Raw genomic sequence first — 20,103 nt, 5'->3', positions numbered from 1 at the left:
TTTTGCCATATAGAGAAGTGAAGTAACGAAAAGATTAAGTGATGAAAGAGGTAAGAACCGTACTGATGATTCGGGTATTAAGTACATAGCTACTCCATTATATACTTTTGAAAGCTGTTTTGACTAATTTTGAAAGGTTTGCTTATTTTTTTTATTATTAGAGAACCCTTCCTCCATCTACTTCTTCTTTTTAATTCCCAAAACAGCTTTTTATGACTTTCATGCTTTTTGCCTAAAATCAGCTTAAAATACAGCTTTGTTAATTCCTTTGGACAAGCTGTAAGTGGTCATTGCAGACTACATACAATTAAAATGGTCCATTTTGCCAATAGGTCCTATTACTTTCAGGAGACTGAGATAAGGATTTCAGATTTTATTTTGGAAGCAATTGGGAAACTGATATTTTGGGGGAGTAAACATACAAAAAAGATTTGTTATTTTTAAGCAGCTTCCATAAATAGATTGCTAATGGTGATTTTTTCAAGGCAGTGAAGGAGCTTACTGGCCAGAATGGTAGAGCAAGCCTTCAATGATGCTACAGTGATTTCATACTTAAAGCTATCTCTTATCTCTCTAGTTCCTGGAACTACATCAGCTAGAGAGTCAATTATTTCAACACAACAATCACCCACAAGGATTGCTAAACTTTCACAGACATCGTTGGACAATCAAAAAGAAGAGGTATGTATTATTTGATTTAATCTAAATTCAGTCAGAAGAAGGAGATATCTTATGGTCATTTTAATATATGAAAATGCTATCCTTTAATATTATGATATAGCCTTATCCTATTAAATTTATCACACCATAGTAAAAATGCAATTACTCAGGTTCAGTGTACCTAAACATAATCTGCAAGGCTTAATATTTACTTTGTATATTGAACCCTCAAATTAATCAGCTGAGCTTTCTTGGTGTTGTGATAATAATGCTGATTTAGCATTTTTCTACAGTAATCAAGTATCTGCTAATGGAAAGTTATCAGTAGTGATTGATTAGTATAGCCATTACATATAAAATACTATTTATAAATAGCATGCTATCTTAGGATTAAAATCAATACCATTAGCACCAATATTAGCATGATATTAACTGATTCACTATGATAAGGAGTATATATTTTTATCAATTTTCAGTACACTAACAAATTAATACATTCTCTTCTTTTTTTATATATCTAATTTTCCTCAATTACATTTCCAATTCTATCCCAAAAGTCCCCCATACACTTCCCCCCCACTTCCCTACCCACCCATTCCCATTTTTTTGGCCCTGGCATTTCCCTGTACTGGGGCATATAAAGTTTGTATGTCCAATGGGTCTCTCTTTCCAGTGATGGCCGACTAGGTCATCTTTTCATACATATGCAGCTAGAGTCAAGAGCTCCGGGGTACTGGTTAGTTCATAATCTTGTTCCACCTATAGGGTTGCAGATCCCTTTAGCTCCTTGGGTACTTTCTCTAGCTCCTCCATTGGGAGCCCTGTGATCCATCTAATAGCTGACTGTGAGCATCCACTTCTGTGTTTGCTAGGCCCCAGCATAGTCTCAAAAGAGACAGCTATATCTGGGTCCTTTCAGCAAAATCTTGCTAGTGTATGCAATGGTGTCAGCGTTTGGAAGCTGATTATGGGGTGGATCCCTGGATATGGTAGTCTCTAGATGGTCCATCCTTTCGTCACAGCTCCAAACTTTGTCTCTGTAACTCCTTCCATGGGTGTTTTGTTCCCAATTCTAAGAAGGGGCACAGTGTCCACACTTTGGTCTTCATTCTTCTTGAGTTTCATGCGTTTAGCAAATTGTATCTTATATCTTGGGTATCCTAAGTTTTGGGCTAATATCCACTTATCAGTGAGTACATATTGTGTGAGTTCATTGTGATTGTGTTACCTCACTCAGGATGATGCCCTCCAGGTCCATCCATTTGCCTAGGAATTTCATAAATTCATTCTTTTTAATAGCTGAGTAGTACTCCATTGTGTAAATGTACCACATTTTCTGTATCCATTCCTCTGTTGAGGGGCATCTGGGTTCTTTCCAGCTTCTGGCTATTCAAATGAATTCTTCATATTAAGTAGAAAATAACATTGCATGGGACTTAGAATGCATAACTATTGACACAAAACAAAGAATATATAAAATGTATTATGATTACCATGGTGTTATGCCTGTGATACAATTTATTAAAAATAAATATTTGTTAACTATTTTTGCATACGTCACTAGCCCTTTTATATATGCTAATAATCATGAAATTTTTAACTGCTGGAATAGTCAGGTTATTTACCATACTTTAAAGCCTCTAAACTTAAAGAAATGATGAAGCCCTGTTAACATGCCCCTTAAAAACACTGCAGCACACATCTTTGTTTTATACATTTCAAACATTACAAGGAACAAGAGACAGAAAGGCATGTATCAATTTTGTTCATAGGATTGAGAATAAAAATTGGCATGATAATATAGGTTGATTATCGCAATATTCCAGACTCCACAATGAAAACACTACTGTACTATATCTAGATAGTGCTTCAGTAAGGTATAAGGAAATAATCCCAGCATATGAAAATAGTGTATGTAAACTGTATTATTGACCTCTCTGATTACTGCATATTCTATTCACTCTCCATGTTAATACCAAAGTGTTAGTAGCTGTTCACAGATACCAAATTTATGACAAGAAGTTTAATTGTTCTCCAGCATACTGTGGAAAGTTGAATATTATCAGAAAATTTTATCATTGCCTGAAATTCTATTTCAAATATTGAAAAAGGAAGACACCTATTGCCATGATTTTTTTGCAAGCAGATTTAGTTCCCAGGAAAGAATAGAAACTTACAGTCATTTGTGGAAGGTGCATACCCTCTCTTTTTTAGTAATATTGGACAGCTTTTTTTTTTTCAGTAATATTCTGCACTACCTATAATTACATCATTTAGCTTCTTTGCATTCTTTATATATTTATTTTGGGTTACCATCAAATGTTCTATTTGATGAATGAGGTACCATAGCAGGGACATAGAACCTTTCTCCTAACCATCCAAATTTTAGCTTTCACTCCAGATGACAATTCCAATCTTATAAAAATTCATTAGATTGTAAACTATTATTGTATTATACATGCATACAAGTATAGGCTGAGCTTCAAAGTTGGAAAATCATCAGATGTGTGAATGGTATTGTAGATATTTTTTATAAACATTCATTTTAATTGTGTAAATAATAACAAAAATACAAAACGAATATTTCTTATATATGGAGATTTGTGAGAAAGTTAACATTGCAATTTTGAAATGTAAACATACAAATAGGAGTTAATGATAAAAATGTGGAGGAATCTCTCTTGTTGTTTATGCAGAAGGAGATGCAAGGTAATTGGAATGGAAGACTAAGCAAGAAGTCAAGCTATGCCGGTGAACCAGGTAAACATCAGCAATGAGCTGTGCCACTAGTAAAACATTCTTTCATTTGTTTCACTTATTATGCTCATTCCCAATTCTGTGCCAACTAATGTATCAAGACAATGATTTCTGCAAGGTCTTGTACAAAGTACTGAACATAGAAGGTAAAATTAGCCAGAAAATGCTTTTACTCTGTAATGGAGGAAATCGTCTTGACAAACACACAAACCATGTGACTGATTCTTCACCTCACAGTTACAGTTGTGTGTGTACATGTATGCATGTGTGCCTGGTTAGAACATTGAAGATCATCTCTCCCTAACAAGTATACAGAAAAGGACTGTTAACAATAGTCACAGCACATATTAGATCCATAATATTTATTAATTTTACAAATAAAAAACTGTGACTGATACCTCTCCACACCCTTTCTCTCCCATTCCAGTATATATTCTGGTTATGAGTTTAACAATCCATATTTCACTTGTAAGGGAGAACACAGGACAGTTTCCAGTCTACACTTTTGACTAATTTCACTAAATATAATGGCCTTCAGATTTGTGAGTACAGTTTCAAATGGCCTGTTCCTTTTCCTTTATATTTTTCCTAAGAATGTTATTAAATTTTTTGTTGTCCTGCCTTTACCCTAAGATCCACTTACACCAAAGTGTCTATAACAGTATATTCTGCATTTGCAAATATTCCTACATAGTTAGGAGCTGTACACTGTGTATGTCAATACTGGATGCATGTGTCCTTTTATCATGTCACTATTCTGTAAACAATAGAAAACAGCAACTATTTACAAAATATAGTGCTACTATTAATCTTTTAGTAATTTATAAATTATCTGGAGAATAATATGTGCAGAAGACATAGTTAGGTTTTGTGCAAATTCTATGCTATTTTATAGGAAGGACGCTGAGATCCATGACTTGATCCTCAGAGGCCCTCAAACAAAACTCTTAATGAGAATAATGGTTAACTCTATATACCTACATTCTTTATCCACTTACCAGCAATAGATATTTCTCTATCTGAGTACATTCTTGTTCCTCTAACAAAATACCCATCTTGAAATAGGACCTGGTGTCTAAATTTTCCACATCTTGGGCTTGAGGAATTAGCTCAGTAATCCTTACTGCCCATAAACCAATGTGATGGTCTATGACGATTATTGTTCTTGAAGCTCTTTTATGTTACTTATATGTGTATTGGGATAGGTGTGCATGTATGAAGATGTGTACATTTACATATGTGCAGATACACATGCACGTGAGAGTATGTGCTCATATGTACACAAATCCACATTTGTGTGTAGGTCTCATGTGAAAGCCAAAGGAACTACTTCTGCTTATCATACCTTGGGCAACATATATTTTTTCCTTTTTAATCAGAGATTCTCAGTGGCCTGGAAGGCAAAAAATAGGCTAAGCAGTCTCTCCAGAAAGTTTTGGGGATCCATCTTAGTTTGTCTCCCTAGCAAAGAGTTGATAAACACATGCCACCATGCATGACTTTTCTCTGTGCATTGTTAAACTCGGTTTCTTCTCCAAAACCAAATATATACAAACACATACACTGAAAACTATAGAACTTAATAGTCAATATGTGACTATAAGAATCCACTGAGCTTTCAGTTTTTAGTATTTAATACATCTATTTTATTAAAAAAATTCTGTGTGTGTGTGTATGTGTGTGTGTGTGTGTGTGTGCATGTGCACACATGCAGGTGCCTGAAGAATATAAAGGTTGGTATCAGATCATCTAGAGAAGGAATTACACACCTTTGTAAGCAGCTTCACATAGCTTCTGGCAGCTGAACTCAGGCTCTCTAGAAGAGCAACATGTGCATTACCTAATGATTTACCTTCCCAGCTCCTATAAAGTATTTAATATGAGCATTGTAGAGTATTTTGGGAATGTATTTGTTCAGTTAAGTTTCATGAAACAACTTCAGAGGTTTTTAACCAAGACTCAGCAAAACCTTGTGATATGAGAAGTATAAATACAATTTCTCAAAAGGAAATTGCCACAGCAATAGTCTAATGACATCAAGACACCATTATAGTGGGATATGAATTGTTATTAATAACATTATTAATATCAATTGTTATATTTGTTGTATTCTATATCTATAGGCCATAGAATGCATACAAAGACTAGGCATTACAAGGCATTACAGGGGTAAATAGGAGTTGAGGTTTTACTCTACATTAAATTCTACACTAAGGACTTTAGAAGTGTTCTTAAAAGCAAGTAAACTAGTCAGTTACAAATGACAACAGGTATTTGAAAATAGTATTGGTATTTTATATGTTACTGAGGATGAATATAAATTACAGTTTTCTTTTCCTGATGCTTAGGATCACCGGCAGGTGCTCCACCCCCAGGTATCTTTTCTTTTCCTGTAAACTCAAATACGTAAGTATCTTATTTATTAGTGTAGAATTATGAATTTATATTTTAATAATTGCTTATGTACATGACTACATGAAAGCTTCCCCTTTGCAGTCTTATTTAGACCTAGTGAAACGTTATTGTGGAGAACTTTCAGAACTGAGCTCAAATTGTAGACCAAGTGAATTCTGTCCTGCCCTCTATCCAGCACTTTGCACTCTATACCAAATATCTTTGTCTCTTCTCTCCAGATGGCTTCACATAATTTCAGAGAACTTCTTTGTATTTCTCTTTGAAATATTTACCTATGAATTTTGAAGTTATAGGCTTCTAAAGGTTGATAAAATAGTATTTTATTAATATTTTTTCACAATATCATTTCAATGACTTGATCATCTTTCTCCTTCTTAAAATTATTTGCAGTGCTGTCCAGAACAATACCAGAGTGTAACTTGATATTTTTAGAGACTATATGCTTAGTATCAAAACCTTTCATTTATCAAACAAATAGTGGAGAACAGCTATTTTAGCATTTTTTCAACTTGTGAAGAAGTCAATGTTTTAGACCCATTGTCATCTTCTAAAGAATATTTATGTGAGGGTAATAACTATGTGTGTGTCCGTGGTCAGACAGAAGTTAACATCACTGGTTGTCTTTGCTTTGATATTTTATTTTTATGAGGCAGACTAACTCTCTGAACGTGACCCAGTTTTATGCATTCAGGATCTAAATCCAAGTCTTATGCATAGCAAGCTATGTATACACAGGACTCTCTTCTTAGCGACCCAGCGCTAAACTCTTCAAAAGAAACCAACACATCAAATGAAGTTCATATTAAACTGCATTGCTTGCAAACCTATATTTCTATATAAATGGATGGATAAAAGAAAAAAATCTCTGGTGACAAATGAATTTCATATTCAGACTATGATTTGTTGTTTAAGACTTTCAGTGAGATCGATAGGTGTCAATATGTATAATTTAGTGAATGCTCATAGAATACAAAGCACTGCAAATAGCCAGAATGAATGAATTTCATCCAAATGGGATAAAATGAGAAGGAAAGATGCCTATCATGTGCAGATGATGGTCACTTGTATTATGTAACGTTACAAAGCCTTTTACATCGTTTGCCCTGATTGCTCACCACACATTACTGATTTAACTATGTATCATGAAAGACTTTATCATGGAAACACCATGTTTGTTCCATTGTCCTTTGACCATTGACCTTTCCCCTCATCAAATAGTTCGTTTATTTGGCTCTCAGCCAACCACTGGACTGAGCACAAGGTCCCCAATGGAGGAGCTAGAGAAAGGACAGAAGGAGCTGAAGAAGCTTGCAACCCCATAGGAGGAACAACAATGTGAACCAACAGTACCCCCAGAGCTCCCAGGGACTAAACCACCAACCAAAGAGTATATATGGAGGGACCCATGGCTCCAGTTACATATGTAGCAGAGGATGGCCTTGTCAGTCATCAATGGGAGGAGAAGCCCTTGGTCCTGTGAAGGCTCTATGCCCCAGTCTAGGGGAATGCCAGGACAGGGAAGCAGGAGTGGGTGGGTTGGTAAGCAGGGGGAGGGAGAAATGGGATAGGGAGTTTTGAGAGGGGAAACCAGGAAAGAAGATAATATTTGAAATGTAAATAAAGAAAATATCTAAAAAATATTTTTAAGAGTGTAAATGAAAAACATTGCTAAGGTAAAAATGAAAATGCATGGTAGAGCATAAAGATAAGTTGTATTAGCAGTAAGAGTAGAGTTATAATGCGTAAGCATTAGGTTAAAAGTTTGAAATCCGCTGACACATAGACTATGACTAGAAACTTATTGTTAAATAAAACTCAAATAGTTTAGATCAATAATATTATGATCTAATTAGCATATAGTTAATTTGTCAGCAATACATAGATAAAACCATAGGCAAGAAACCATTCAATAGTGCTCTTCATTTGTGATTCAATATAGGAAGGCATATCTTTAAAACCTTTTTATCAAGCGTTTATTGAAAATACACTGTGCTTAAGGACTAATGACAGATGTTAGGCAAATAGTAGGATGCACAGGATTAGTGCACTGTGATTATGACGAATTGTCTGTAAGGAATCTTTATAGGCTAATTTAAAAGTCCCCATGGTATATTCACATCCTTCTAAAATAAATGTTTGAGATACTGCAAGCCTCCAAATATGTTTCCGAATTGCAGAATTATAGTTCTGAGTGCTTTTTCCAGTGTCCATTTCTTTTATGAAAAAAGTGAATTTCTGAAATTTTTTATCTTATAGTATTATTGATTCTATGACTTACCTTAAAAACAATTGTTTCTATGGATGCTGGAGATTTAGTGATTGCATAGGTCTTTGCTCCCTACTTGAGACCTATGGCACTCTGTTACTGAGGGAGCTATAGTATTCTATTTTATGCTTTATGACAGAAAAAACATCTGAATGTTAAGTTTAGAAAATCTAAAATAATAAATAAATAAAACAAGGAAAGTGTGGGACTTTGAGTTAATTTAACAAACCAGATCTGAGAAGAACTTGTAGTCTATGTACTTTTACGCCTTCTCCCCTGTCTCCCTTTTCTTTCCTCTCTCCTCAAGCCTCTTTTTTATCTCCTCTTTTCCTCCTCTCTCCTCTCCTCCCATAGTCCCAGTTACCTGGGAACGCATGGACTCAATCTCCCTACCTCAACTTCCTACCCAGACATTATGCCAGGCCCCCAAGCCAATGTCTAAGCTTCAATGATTGAAGTTTTATTTTTTTCTCACAAATAAGTTGCAATATTTAGACAGCTTTTGTTTTCGCAATCTAGTTTCATATTTAGAGAAAATGTTTAAAATGTATAGGCTTAAGGAAATTAAAAGGAGTAGCAATTTGACTTTATAAAATTTGGAAGTAAATCTAATTGCAACACTTGAGAAAAATGCGTTCATCACATCATTACGCAAAGATGCTTGAAGTTAGTATTGAATGTTGCCAGAAACCCATCAGTCTAACCTATAATTATAAAATAGTAATCCTCCACATGCTCATTTTCTACTATGAGTCGTAGCAAAAAGATTATGGGGCTTATATGAGTCTAATAGGCAGATACAAGATTACCAAAGAGCTATGATCAAAAAACTTACTATTCCATAGTCTCTATTAGCAGATCAAAGACTGCTCGTATTCTTTTTCACAGAGTAAACATAGATAAGGTATACCAGAGTTCCAACTACCAGAGTTAGGCATTGTTTGTGTATAATCTAGGTATGATGATTTCACTCCTCTGAATAACTGAAGCCCAGTTTTTAGACTACAGGCCCACATCATAGCAGAACACTAAATAGGAACATTGAATAAAGCAAAATAAAGTTTAGGGTAGTTTGGATTTATGTAGAAGAATTTTCATAAAAAGAAACTGAATAGATAATAGTAATTTTGAAAGTATCTTCATAAATTCTTTGTCCTAACTTAACTCAATTATAACTATTTTCTTGATTTTACAGGCAACAAAATCTACAACATTGCTTGAAAGATAAAGTATGTATTATAAAGTAAACCAATAAGACATTATATTAATTACTGTGTTCCATTCTAGAAAAAAATGTAAATCATATACTAATAATCATCTGCTGATATTTGTTGCTATTACTTTTTGCCTTTTATTGTAATAGAAGTTTATTTTTAAGTAATTTTAATAGTCTTCTATTAGTCCAAGGTTGTTTTGAAAAGATACTCTTAACACTTTAGGAAAGCCTCTTGGGTGTAGAGTGGGAAAGCATTCAGAGATCAGCCTTGACCAGCAGCATGAGATAGCAAAACCTCATCTAACATGGGATATTATTAACCAGCATAGCTTTGCAGATATTGCTGGTGAATTCTGTAGATTGAGTTGAGATGCCTGCATTAGACTGTAGCAGTTCTCATAGGAAGAACCTGCTACCTAAGATCTCACACGTAGATACTTGTTCACCTATGAGATAAAACCCAAAACAGAAAAAATAAATAAATAAAGATGACATAGTTTAATGAGACTGAACTCTAGGTCTAGCCAGAATAGTCAGGGACATTGAAGAATAGCATAGCAGTGGGCATTTCTCCATGGAATCCTGCTCAGCTCATAAGGAATGAGGCACAAATAAAACTTCAACTTAAGGAATGTTTCTCTATTTGCCATTATAATAGAAAGAAGCTGAAAAACTGAGATTCCTTTATATTAAAATTAGAAATGCTTTCTCTTTCACCTAGCTTAAGAAAAATGTTGTTCTACCATTCATTATATCTTGTGATGATAAAAAAAAGTTTAGATATTTTATATATGCACTCTATTGTTCATTTAGAATAATTTTCTTCTATTATGTATGAATTATTAATGTATGAATTATTAATAGAATTATTGGCTAAAGGGTATTTATGTAAAAACTGCTTTTATACTTGCTGTGGGTATAATCTGTGTTAGCCATCATCTATTATAGTAGGAAAAAACAATTTTAACTACTTGGGGGATTAGAGCTAGGTGGAGTTTGCAAAGTTCCAAGAGCTCCAAAAATGGATAAGGGGAGATTGTGCTGCATAAATGTCAGCCTTTCCTGTAATAGTGACTTAAAATATGAATATCAGTTTACCTTAGATATATTTTTGAGCAGGACCAACGCTTGTCAGCTTTATGGCCATGTCTTGTGTTTTCATGTCATTTATTTTCTGCTTTCTTGGATAATATGTATTGATAAGTTAGATTTGCTCCAAAGTCAGTCTGAAACATGCTAGTTTTTATATTCCATGAATAAAGATTGTGTACTTAATGTTGTGGCAATGAATAGATATGAAGTTGATTTTTTTATCCTCATATATAAGCTAAAAAAAGTACTTCTAAAAAATCCAAAATACCTTTGTTTACATAAATACTTAGAATATATTGTTAACTGTTTTTAAAAATGTATCAGAGCAATGAATACCACAGTGGTTTTTTGCTCCAAAAATACTTTATGAGAAGGGACTAGATAGAAATGTGCTCTGATTTCTAGATAATAAATGTTGGGAATCAATATATATAGATTCTTAAGTCATATAAATAAAATTTTGTACTCAAAATAATTCTCTCTAGTATGAAACAAACCAGCTTAAAACAGTCTGAAATTCGGAATAGATTCTTTGTCATTTTCTTATAAATCATGCTGGCATTCTACTTAAGAACTGTTTAATATAAAAATTTGAATGAAACCCCCTGTCTCCAAAATTTAGAGTAAATATTTGTGTGACATTTTTATATGGTCATCTTCTTTCTAGGTAACTTCTGAGGAATTAAATAGCATAATCCAAAACATAATGACCTGGGTTGTAGCTACAGTAACCAGTATATTATATCCAGCCATCACAAAATATGAAGAAAGAGTACAGAATAATACATACCCAGTGACTGATTACTCCGACCTTTCTTCAGATAGTTCAAGCTTCTGTAGTACATGCAGTGAAGGCTTTACATACAGAAACTACACAGCTAAAACACTTCCAGTGGATCCGTGTACATTTGCCAGTGACATGCCAATGAAGAAACCACCTACACCTTTGAAACCTCCTTCTGCACACGTGGAAAGAACAGTTATTGGCCAAACATATCAAAGGCAAGGACAGTCTGTGCCTTCACAAGTCAATTACCAAAAAACCAGCTTGGACTATCAATTTCCTAAAATAGGAAGTAGTAAATCGGATAGTCACCTCTTAACATCATTAGAAACATGCACTAAAAAATCAAAAGATGCTACCACAGAAACAGAGAGTTTAGAGATTTCATTGCTATGTGATAAAAAAGCAAAGGCCATGGATCAGATTAAAAATTTAAAGAATGTCTTTGTAAACTTTAAATGTCACTTGAAAGGAGAAACACAACTTATTTTAGAGAGTATTTTTCAAGAAATAATGTCTGACTTAAGCCAGGCCATTCCTTCTCTTTCTTCTGTGACTGCTGAAGTTTTTGTTGATCAGTCTGAAACTGAAAGAGAAGAGTTACTCTCCAATGTTGACATATGTTCAGTAGCTTCAGAGATTGTAGAAAACATGCTTGAGAAGCTGGAGTCTGCTGTTGAGAAAAGATGTGTGCAGATGTTTTCACAAGAAGACTTGTCAGTTGATATTAAGCCAAGTTTATCAACTAGTGGTGACTATCTTTCTTCCATAGAAACAAAACCTTCAGAAGAGACACTGAGTTATACTTTGGAGCCAATGTGTGATGTTGCAGATGATATGGTACATGCCATTTTAGAAAAATTGATGATTCTTGCATCTTATAAGAAAAATGAAGTTCCTCCAGAAGACGCAACTAAACATTTTCAACAAACTAAGACAGAGCCAATACATAAAGTCCATCAACAAACTGAGCAGAAGAAAGCTAGCTTTGCATCTGATCCTGCTAATCAAATTGTGAAAGAAGAGATACAAAGCTTAATATCAAGTATTTTTTCACAGTCCTCTCTGGTGGGTTATGTAGAAGAAGCAATCAGCACTATACTAGGCTATGTCCAAACTGAACTCAATAATGAGAGACTTATTGCATCTGAAGAAACAGTAGTCCTTCTTCAGCTGCTGGATGATGTCTTAACTCAGCTTCACCAGCAGCCAGTTAAAGCAGGTGCTAAAAAACCTAGACGACCTAGAGTAAGAAATCTTTCTGACCCTGAAGAAAAGTATAGAGTCACTGGCACTAGACCATTTAACAATCTTAAGTCTAAAAGACCATTTCCACCCGTTAATGTTCCTGGAATGGTCCTTTATTCTGAAGATGATGACGAGGAAATAGATAACTTTGTGCAAAGTGTGCTTGATTCATCTTTCAATGATGAGAAATCAAAATCACAAGAGCAGGTTCCCAACTATTGGCCTAAAAAGAGAGATACTTATTTTGAATCCAAAAGAAGTAATAAACTGCCAACAAAATCTACTTTTCAAAACAAAGTTGGATCTCATGACTGGGGATTAAAGTTAGAGTTGTCTCTTAGTAGTGAAGACATTGTGAAGACAAAACATTGCTTAGGCCATGAACCTTCCATTTTCAGCCAAGATCAAAAGCACCAAATACAAAAGGCTTCAGAAAACATAGTTAAACATATTTTAACAGATATGCTTAAGGATATGTCTTCTGATTCATCTAGTCACTTAGGAAGCCAAACTGGCAAAGGAGCTTCTGCTTTTGTCTCTGAAAAATCTCAAGGACTATCAGATCAAGAATGGATGGAACAGATGTTCTCTGTGTCAGAAATTTGTGCATTTGCACATGAAATAACAGATTCTGTGATAAATATACTTCATAAGGCTTCAACATACATTCCTAATACCATTAAAAATGCCTTTACATCAGTTCATCCCACTCATGTAGATCCTTTTGAAACTGCCCACACATCCAAAGAAACACCAAGTAAAGTGCCATTTAAAGTATGGTTTGACAGTGAAAAGAAAATGAAATATTTATCTTCTCTCAACATGGAGCATGAAAAGACTTCCCAGTTAAGATCTGGAAAATGTGAACCAAAGCGTGTAAATGATATTACTGATAAGATCACTAATACAATTTTTAAAAGGCTGAAGTTATTTGTTTGTCCAAAATTGCAGATAGGCAACAAATCTTCACTGATAGAAAAATCATTACATTCTCAACTTAGTACTTACACAATGAAAATAGTCAACATCATTTTGCATGCTATACAAAGTGAACTAGAAGTCAACAAAATAAAACCAAATCTTAAGGAGACAGATCACCCCAAGTGCCATAAAAACAAAGGGTGGTTCACTGATTCAAATAAAGTTGTAGAGTCCCATGTCACCAGTGTCAATGATGACATTATGGAAAGTCCATTACTGACATGCATTTGTGAAATGATATCAAATACAAATGAAGATAAAAAAAATACTTCAACCTGTACAGATAAAACATTATCTACATCTATATGTGAGTCTGGCAATTTTCATAAACAATGTATTTTGTCAAATAAACAGGATAAAAATTCTTTTTGCCAGTTGTTGGCTAAACCTTGCCTTCAGCACAGCTTAGATGATGAAAAGGATTTCAAGGTCACTTCCAAATTGGAGGTGTTAGATCAAATTGGGGATACACTGCATGAAATGTTAGGCAAGCTCACAGGTGATCATCCTGATCCTCAGCCATCTTGCAGTCATCAAAACACAGAAACCATAGATAAGGATCCTCCTACAATGTCTAATACTCAGCTCATTTCCAAAGCAATTCTGGAAAATGTCCTTGCAAAATTATGTGATGTTGACATTGATACCAGCATCGTAAATTCTGGACCGAAAACTGTTCCCGAATCACTTGACATAGACAACCTATCATTTGCTTCAACCATGGAGGAAATGGCCAAATGCACGAACATAATCTCTAACATAATTTCCAAAATTATGAAGGATAATAAAGAGGTGACCAAAAGCAAAGCAAAAAATGATCTTCCAACGCCTTCCAAAACAGAGATCCCAAAAGAAATGTGTCCCCAAAACCTGAAAAATATTGCTTCAGATATTCTCAACATGGTTTTTGCTAAACTGGAACATTTTGCAAGTGGAAGTGTAGAAAATGTTGGTATTCTTAATGATGAAAAGAAAACAGAGCATACAGTGGACTGGGAATGTGAAGGCAACAGTTCTCCTGCAGATTCTCATGATAAATCATTGCAATCTACTTTATACAGTCATGCAAAGAAGGTATCAAATGGTATTTTGAAAGCCATTCAAACAGAATTAAATATGAACCCACCCGATGATTGTAAGATAGATAAAAAGAGATCACCAGAGGAGACACAAATTCTTACAAACATCATTGATTTAATTTTAGATGTAGTATCTTCAGATATGTTTGCTGAACCTGAATCTGAGAACCAAAGCAATGAAAATTATGGATACCGACCAACTTATGGAAATTTTCTTCCTGGAGGTGCAGAATCAGATTCATTTCTAGATGATGACACACAAAATAAAGAACTTATCAGAGATGCCGCATCATTCAATGAGGAAACTAGAACCCTTTCTACTGACCAGATGGGTCTAGAGAGAACCTTAAGCAAAATTGAAGTGAAACTCAAAGAACCACACAGATCTCCAATTGTTCCCATTATAAGAAATATTTTGAATGAAATTTTTCAAAGTGCTCTAATCAATCAAGTAAATGTTTTTTCACTCTCACGTGCCCATTTTAGTGGAATGCCACAAAATGCTCCTTCATCCTCTACTCAAACATCTGCTCACTTTATGGATCAAATGATGGGCCCTTTAGTATCTGACACAGATGTAAGTATAGTGGTAAATGATGTTGTTAGGACGGTATTTCATAAGCTTTATTCAGCTGCCATGACAGAAAGACATGTAAGTGAAAACAGAGGCAAAACCATGATCCTTTCAGCCAGTGTTTCTTTCCGTGAGTGTACCTATGGAGGAAATGCCCCTGTCAGTGGGTTAAATGAAAATGTATGTGATCTTCAGTCCAGCTGGAATGTTGACAAGCAGATCAAAATAAATGTAGTTGAAGATATTGTGCAGGCAATATTAGGAAATTTAGAAACTTTTGCTGCTTCCAAAGTAGAATCCCTTTTCTGTCCCCAAGTCAACTTCACAGTTCCAGTGACTTTGCCAGTACAGCAAGAAGAGGGGTCATTAAGCCAAGCATTGTCAAGCAAAGATTCATATTCTGATAATCAACTTCCCTGTTTAGTGGATCATGGAAATCCAGAACAGATGGACTCCTGGTGTCAATTGTCTTTGTCTAAATTAAATATTTATGCAAAAGATGTGGCTAGGAAAATTTTACAAGGCATCAAACATGAGTTAGATAAAGAACAAGAAAGTCCTCTCTTGACAAATAACATTGTAGTTTCTGAGAATATTGCAAGTCAGGTTGTTAACAAGGTGCTTGATATTGTGTCATGCAAAAGTAAGTGTGACAAGAAAAGTTCTGACAATGAGCATTACTCAGATCAGCAAGTTGGTATTATTGAACAACTAGTCAATAAAAGAGAATATCGAAAAATACTTGAGTTTCAAATTCAAGATACCATTGAAGGAATCTTATGTGATATTTATGAAAACATTGTGTATCAGAATAATCTCTCGTTTGCTACACCTACCCTGAAATATGGTATACCTGTAAAACACTCAGAAGCAAATTTTGAACAAGTAGTTATGGGTACAAATATTATCCCTAAAGTCTCAGTTCCTAAAGCAGATGTCATTTTGGTGTCCAAAGATATAGTGGATATTGTGCTTCATAACCTTACAAGTTTGGTTGTGCTTGCTATAAATGCAAAGGACTCTGCTCCTGCAAGAGTGGCCATCTATGATATTTTTCCAAAACCACAGTTCCAACAGCCTCTTTCTATAACACAAAGAACTGAAGAAAAACCAGGGCGTTTTTCACATTCAAAAAATAAGAATTTGGGTTCTCCTGATGTTTATCAGGTACCTGTAAATGGCAAAGAAGACACCAAGGAACTTGCTCCTGACCCATGCAAGGAAAACGCAAACCGCATTACTCAACCTATTTTCAATCGGTTACAGTCTTTTGCCACAGAGAGAATAAACTCACTAATGACTCTTGCATTTCAGTCTAAAGGAAATGTATTTGTTAGCCCACAATTTGAAAATGGTAAAGATGACAACTGCATTTTTCATGAACCAAGCCAAGCTGAATCTGATGTGGATGTCCTAAAATTAACAACTAGAACAGTCCCTAGCCAAGAGCTTGTAGAACCCATTTTTACCAGCTGCAGAGAAAATTTTGGAACTACACCCCATTTATCACAAACTAGCCTTAAGGACTATGCTGCCTTCATTGCCAGTACTATTCTGAAGCTTATCAAAAATGATTTAGACTTAGAAGTACAAAGTATGCACACATATTCAAACCACATTTTATTTCAAAAGAATATGATTGTGAGTGAAATTGTTAATAATATCTTAAAGATTTTACCCAATAAAGAACCTATAAAGGAATTCTTTTTATCCTCACCAGAGAACTCTAGCTGTTCACAGTTAACCATATCAAGTGAAGATTTGGTGGGATACAAAGAGAAGGAAAAAGCTACTGTATCGCCACAGTTTACAAATGACTCCTTAGAAGAAAACCAAGTAACAGTAGAAAAAGAAAGCCAGAGAGATGTTTTGGAAGAAATATTTATGAGAAAAGGAGAATCAAAACCAAGAGAAAAAACCGAAATACTCAGGACAGTGGAAGAGGTTTTGAAGAAGCTGAGCCAAAAGATAATGGAAATCATAGGCCACATCGCCCCATTTAATGAAAGCCCCTACACAGTGTCTAAGTCTAAAAGTAAAACAGCAGCTACAACACAGAAGAAATTCTTTCAGTCACGAATTAACAATGTATCAAATGATATACTTGAAAATGTTTTGAGTGAGATGCACTCTGTGGTTGTAACATCCTTGTACAAAAATAATAAAAGCAAGAGAGGGGGAGAAATGCATGACAGCAGCGATAGCTCCTCGGTAAAACTGCCAGGCTCTAGAGAAACTAAGCCAACAAGAAAAAGAAGTAGTCCCCTGAGACTGGGGGTACCACAGATGCATCCTCATGAGGACAATTTAAATGCTCTTGTGTTAGAAAACACCATTTTGCCATATTCACCATTGCAAATTGGAAAATATTTAGTTCAAATAGTTTTAGAAAAGTTATTAAATTTTGTCTCCCTGCATCTAGAAGAGGGCTATCCACCTGAAGGGAGTTATGATGACCTGTATCTTCTTAGACTACATAATGCCAAACTCAGCCCAAAGAACAGCCCAAGGCCAGGAGGTAAAGCAAGTTTAAAAATGAGATCAAAAATCAACTCTCTCTCTAAATTTAAAACAAAACCACACCTTGGTATTAGCAGTACTAAGACCAAAATCAAGAACAAATTATCTGCTGGAGAGAAAACTCCAAGAGAGAGCAGATCCAAAACCGCCCTTGGGCTGCCACAAACTCCACAAGTGGAAGATACCAAAACCACACTGAAAACAAAATTACCAGTTTCAGAATTAAGACTATATGCCACAAATATAATAACTGACATTTTACAAGTAATTCTGAGCAGTCTTGAGAGAGCAGCACAACACAGAGCCATGTTTAACACGAAAGTCTTAGCATCTAGTCAAATCCTTGAAGCAAGTAAAATTGTTAATGCAGTGTTACAAGAGTTATATATTACAAACAACGACAATTTGGCTTCTCCAATTAACATCTCAAGTCTGAGTGATCGTCGCCTATCCAAGCAGAATCTGGGTGCAGGTTATCCTACGGAGCAACCATGTTTTTATTTAGAAAATGTTTCCTCACAGTTAGAACAGATATTTCCTAAAGAAGGTATATTGAAAAAAATGTTTGACAAATGGCAAACAGAAACAAGTGATACAGAAACTGAAAAGTCTAAACTTTTAACCATAGCCGAAAACATTTTAACTGAAATTTCAATAAAAGCCAAAGATTTAGAGTATTCACTTTCACTTTTAAATTTGCCACCTCTTGAAGAGTGTGAAAACAGACTCTACGACCGATTTAAAGGTGTCTCTACTAGAGCCGAGGACACAAATGCGCAAATCAATATGTTTGGACGAGAAATTGTTGAAATGCTCTTTGAAAAATTACAGCTGTGCTTCTTGTCTCAGATGCCTACTCAGGATAGTAATGGAATTCTAACAAGTAGGAAAGAACACAGTGCCAGCAAGAGTAGGCATGGGGCTCCCACCAAGCACATCCTTGGTGGCATACAGACTTGTAACTCAAAGATGACAGTCCAAGTGTCTATGAGCCCTAGCAACCAAATTGTACATGAGATTGTAGAAAGAGTTTTACACATGTTAGAGTCATTTGTGGACTTGAAGTTTAAGCATATCTCTAAATATGAGTTTTCTGAAATAGTGAAAATGCCAATAGACAATCTCTTTCAAGTGCAACAAAGACAATTAAGCAAAAAGATACTGCCAAAGTTACCATTTAGAAAGTTTGGTGATGAGTCCAAGCCAGGCACTATTATATCCAAAGACAATGGACAGAATACACTCTTACAGGTTCACTTATTCCATTCAGAATTACTTACATATTCTGTCACTGCTGTCAGTGGCATGCTAAGGATAATCAAGAATAAGCTAGACAAAGAAATAAGCCAAATGGAACCATCTCCAGTTAGCATACTGAAAGAAAATATCACTGCAAGTGAGATCATTGGTACACTGATAGACCAGTGCACCCATTTCGAAGAGTCTTTGATCAAAAACCTTCCCACCAAAAATTGGTTCCAAGGAACTGAGAATGTTTACATTGTTAATCAGGTTGAATTTGCAACTCCTGTGAAAATGCCTCCATCAAACACGAGTGACACTCCTGGGACGAGGAGGAGTCCACAAGGGAGTGTGTCAGGCTTGGGGTTTAGTTCCGAGGATGATATGAAAGAAAAGTATAGCACCACATCTAATTCATCTTCACACATCAGTTCCTGTGTAGAAAACAGAAATAAAAGTTTAGAGCCAATGGGAAGGTCCAACTCAGAAGCTATGCCATCAGGTTCTAGACACAAAGCACAGGACCACGGCTGGAGGAAACCAAACTTTACACCATTTGAGCAAGTCACAAAAGCTCACAACTTTCTCCCTGAAGGGAGTGTGTTACAAAAATTATTTAAAAAAGTAAACGATTCCACAGAAGAATCACTAAAACAAGTTTTGTCATTTATAGAAACAGGGAAACGTGAAAATCCAAGGGTTTTTCATTATGAGACCACCAAATCAGCTGAGCCAAATGAAATTAAGACAACTGCTTCCCCTCTCAAAATATGTTTAGCTGCAGAAAATATTGTAAACACAGTACTGTCAAGTTATGGGTTTCCCCATCAACCAAACACTAACGAAAGCACGGAGACCATGAAACCATTTTTTATGTCAAGGCAAATTCCTTTGTCTGAAGTATGTGAAGGACAAAAAGATACAGAGAAAACTTTGCTCAAAACATGGTATAGCCGAACAACCCTCATGCAGGAGGAGGAAAGTGAAGGTCTTGAAGCCTGCCAAGAGGATTTTTCTTTATTACACAAATGGAAAAATAAAAAACCCCAAATGACAACAGAGACTGTGGAAGAAACCAAGACCATTGTTTTCGCTGATCATGAACTTGGTCCAAATGAAATGCATTTGGTTGCAAGACATGTTACAACATCTGTGATCACACATTTGAAGAACTTCAAAACTGGAGGTAAGTAAGAAAAGTTTAGTTTTCAAACTGAAATAATTTAGGGAAAACAAGAAAAGATATTTAAAAGATCTCTTGTCTTGTAC

General features: G+C 35.2%; 1 protein-coding gene across 1 annotated transcript in view; it reads left to right on the top strand.

Annotated features, from left to right (window-relative positions):
• Positions 1 to 20,103, top strand: part of Fsip2 (fibrous sheath interacting protein 2) — a 68,741-nt gene that overhangs the window by 23,982 nt on the left and 24,656 nt on the right. The window contains exons 11-16 of the mRNA XM_021156571.1: positions 14 to 50; positions 578 to 681; positions 3,357 to 3,420; positions 5,766 to 5,823; positions 9,294 to 9,327; positions 11,074 to 20,020. Of these exons, the coding sequence (XP_021012230.1) occupies positions 14 to 50; positions 578 to 681; positions 3,357 to 3,420; positions 5,766 to 5,823; positions 9,294 to 9,327; positions 11,074 to 20,020 (9,244 nt within the window). The remainder of the gene's footprint in view (positions 1 to 13; positions 51 to 577; positions 682 to 3,356; positions 3,421 to 5,765; positions 5,824 to 9,293; positions 9,328 to 11,073; positions 20,021 to 20,103) is intronic.

Source organism: Mus caroli, unplaced genomic scaffold, assembly GCF_978045245.1.
Source record: "Mus caroli unplaced genomic scaffold, Mus_caroli_1 scaffold_2, whole genome shotgun sequence".
Lineage (NCBI taxonomy): Eukaryota > Metazoa > Chordata > Mammalia > Rodentia > Muridae > Mus > Mus caroli.
The sequence above is the reverse complement of the archived record's forward strand: the minus strand, read 5'-3'. Positions and strand labels throughout refer to the sequence as shown.